The sequence below is a fragment of the Salvia miltiorrhiza genome, chromosome 4 (assembly GCF_028751815.1).
Source record: "Salvia miltiorrhiza cultivar Shanhuang (shh) chromosome 4, IMPLAD_Smil_shh, whole genome shotgun sequence".
NCBI classification, from domain to species: Eukaryota; Viridiplantae; Streptophyta; class Magnoliopsida; order Lamiales; family Lamiaceae; genus Salvia; species Salvia miltiorrhiza.
The window spans coordinates 29,488,196-29,490,174 of NC_080390.1; the positions used below are offsets into that span (position 1 = coordinate 29,488,196).

The 1,979-nt window shown below is 37.3% G+C and overlaps 1 protein-coding gene across 1 annotated transcript; it reads right to left on the reverse strand.

The window, feature by feature from the left end:
• Positions 1 to 364: 364 nt before the first annotated feature.
• On the reverse strand, positions 365 to 1,441 carry LOC131019674 (high-affinity nitrate transporter 3.1-like). Its single transcript, XM_057948265.1, has 2 exons — positions 1,074 to 1,441; positions 365 to 1,002 (listed from the first exon to the last, which is right to left on the reverse strand). The coding sequence occupies exons 1-2, from the start codon at positions 1,201 to 1,203 to the stop codon at positions 524 to 526; spliced, it is 609 nt and encodes a 202-aa protein (XP_057804248.1). The 5' UTR covers positions 1,204 to 1,441; the 3' UTR covers positions 365 to 523.
• Between the last annotated feature and the right edge of the window lie 538 nt (positions 1,442 to 1,979).

Here is a 1,979-nt window from a genome sequence, read left to right on the forward strand (position 1 = left end):
AATTTAAATTTATATATTTCTTGTCAGCATCTCATCCATTACCCATATAATAATTCTTCATTATCATTGACTTTAGAAAAGAGCCATGCACCTCTCTGCCCAAATTATTATGTAATTGTAAGAATTTTTCTTCCGTACATATCAATTTGATGCTAATAAGTGATGCATGCATCTCCTTAATTATACCAAAGTCCTTTTTCTTCCGTACATATCACTTTGATGCTAGAAATCCAGAAATTGCTACCAGTTTTACTTTATTTCTATGCAGATCTGACACTAAAATTTCTGAATCAGCGTTCTAATATACATTTCTTCATCTGGTTGGGAATTCTGTGAAATAATTTATCACAAAGTAGACACTGAATTAAACCAACATTAATCAAAAGTATTTCATTTAAATTTTTGAAATTAACAGAAATCAACCATACATCACACATGATATATATCCTTAATTATGAGTAGGCCTCATAGGACTTGCATATTATCCTAAACAAAACAAGAATGAGAAGTCAAGCATGGTTGATCATTTGGATGACTTGGCCTTCCTCTTCTCCATGAAGAAGAATCCAAGCAACGACACAATGGAGAAGGCAGAGAAGCAAACAGAGGCGATGTCGAGCGACACATGGCGTCCCGTGACTGCCTCAACCTCGAACAAGTTGGTGGTCTTGTGACTGTCCGTGGTCTGTCCGAAGGCTACCTCCTTGGCGGCAGAGTCGAGGGCGTAGGCTCGGACGAAGTAGGTGGCGCCGGGAACGTCCCTCCTCACGCTCCAAGTGAAGGTGTTGTTAGAAGAAGTGTAGGGTTTGGTGAGAATCTTGTGCTGGCAGGTCTTGTCCTTAGCCAACTCGTCCACCGTTTTTCTCCATCCGCGATCCTTCTGGCTGATCGGGGCGTAGCACAGCTTCACCGTCACGCTTTTGTAGGTGGAGTCGATCCCGGATGCGAAGGTGGTGTTGAGGGACCAGGTTAGGGTTATGTTGTCCTCTCCGGCCTTCAAAACTGCGTCGTTTTGTCAGAATTAGCTAAACATGCATGTGTTATGAGTAACATGGGGTGAATTAGTTAGTTACCTTGTCCGGCTTTAGGTGAAGCGGTGAGGATGAGAGTTCTGTGGAGAGAAGAGAATGTGGCGGCGTAGGTAGAGCCCAGCAAACACGAAATCCATAGTGAAACCACCAGGCAAGCTGCGCTGCTCCTCATTGATAAGACTGTTGAAGAAAGCTTTGAGTTAAGTACTGGAAGTTGCGGATGACCTTAAAACTGAGATTTCTTATTCTTATATAGAAGAAAAATGTAATAAAAAAAAGATCAAAACACAACAAGTGGCTGAACTCTTGCAATCATTATATAACACGAAAAGTGGCTCAAAATTGTGCTGAGAGGGCGGGGTATGTATTACAGTATTTATTAATTTTGTAGTTGACTTGTCTTATTACAATCTTGGATAGTTGTATGAAGTGGAATTTTCTCGATATGTAGGAGTTTCACAACTACAGATGTTTCTTTATCCATGTCCTATTTGACACTGTTCTTTTTTTTTTCACTTTTTTTTTCGTTGTGACTCGTGAGTCGTGAGGCTATGATGTTACAGCCAGATCCAGATGATTAATGAGAAGTCACAATTCGATTATAGTTCAATAATAACAGAATTATTGTCTCTTCACACGATGGATATTGTTTTCGATCCCCACTATTACTTTTCGGAAGCACTTGTATTAACTTACAGAAAAAGCGTGCATTGCAATTAATTAATTAATTAAAACTAATTAATATAAATAAATAATAATTATATTGTATAATTTAAGTAGTTACTGAAAATTTTATATCTCAATATATATACGTTTATCACTTTATAATAATATAGTAATGCTAGAAAATTAATAAAAATAAAGATATATGCATGATCTTGCACTCAGTTAAATGTTTCTCAACTTGTCAAGATATCTAATTAAAAATCTTAACAGAAAAATATTAAA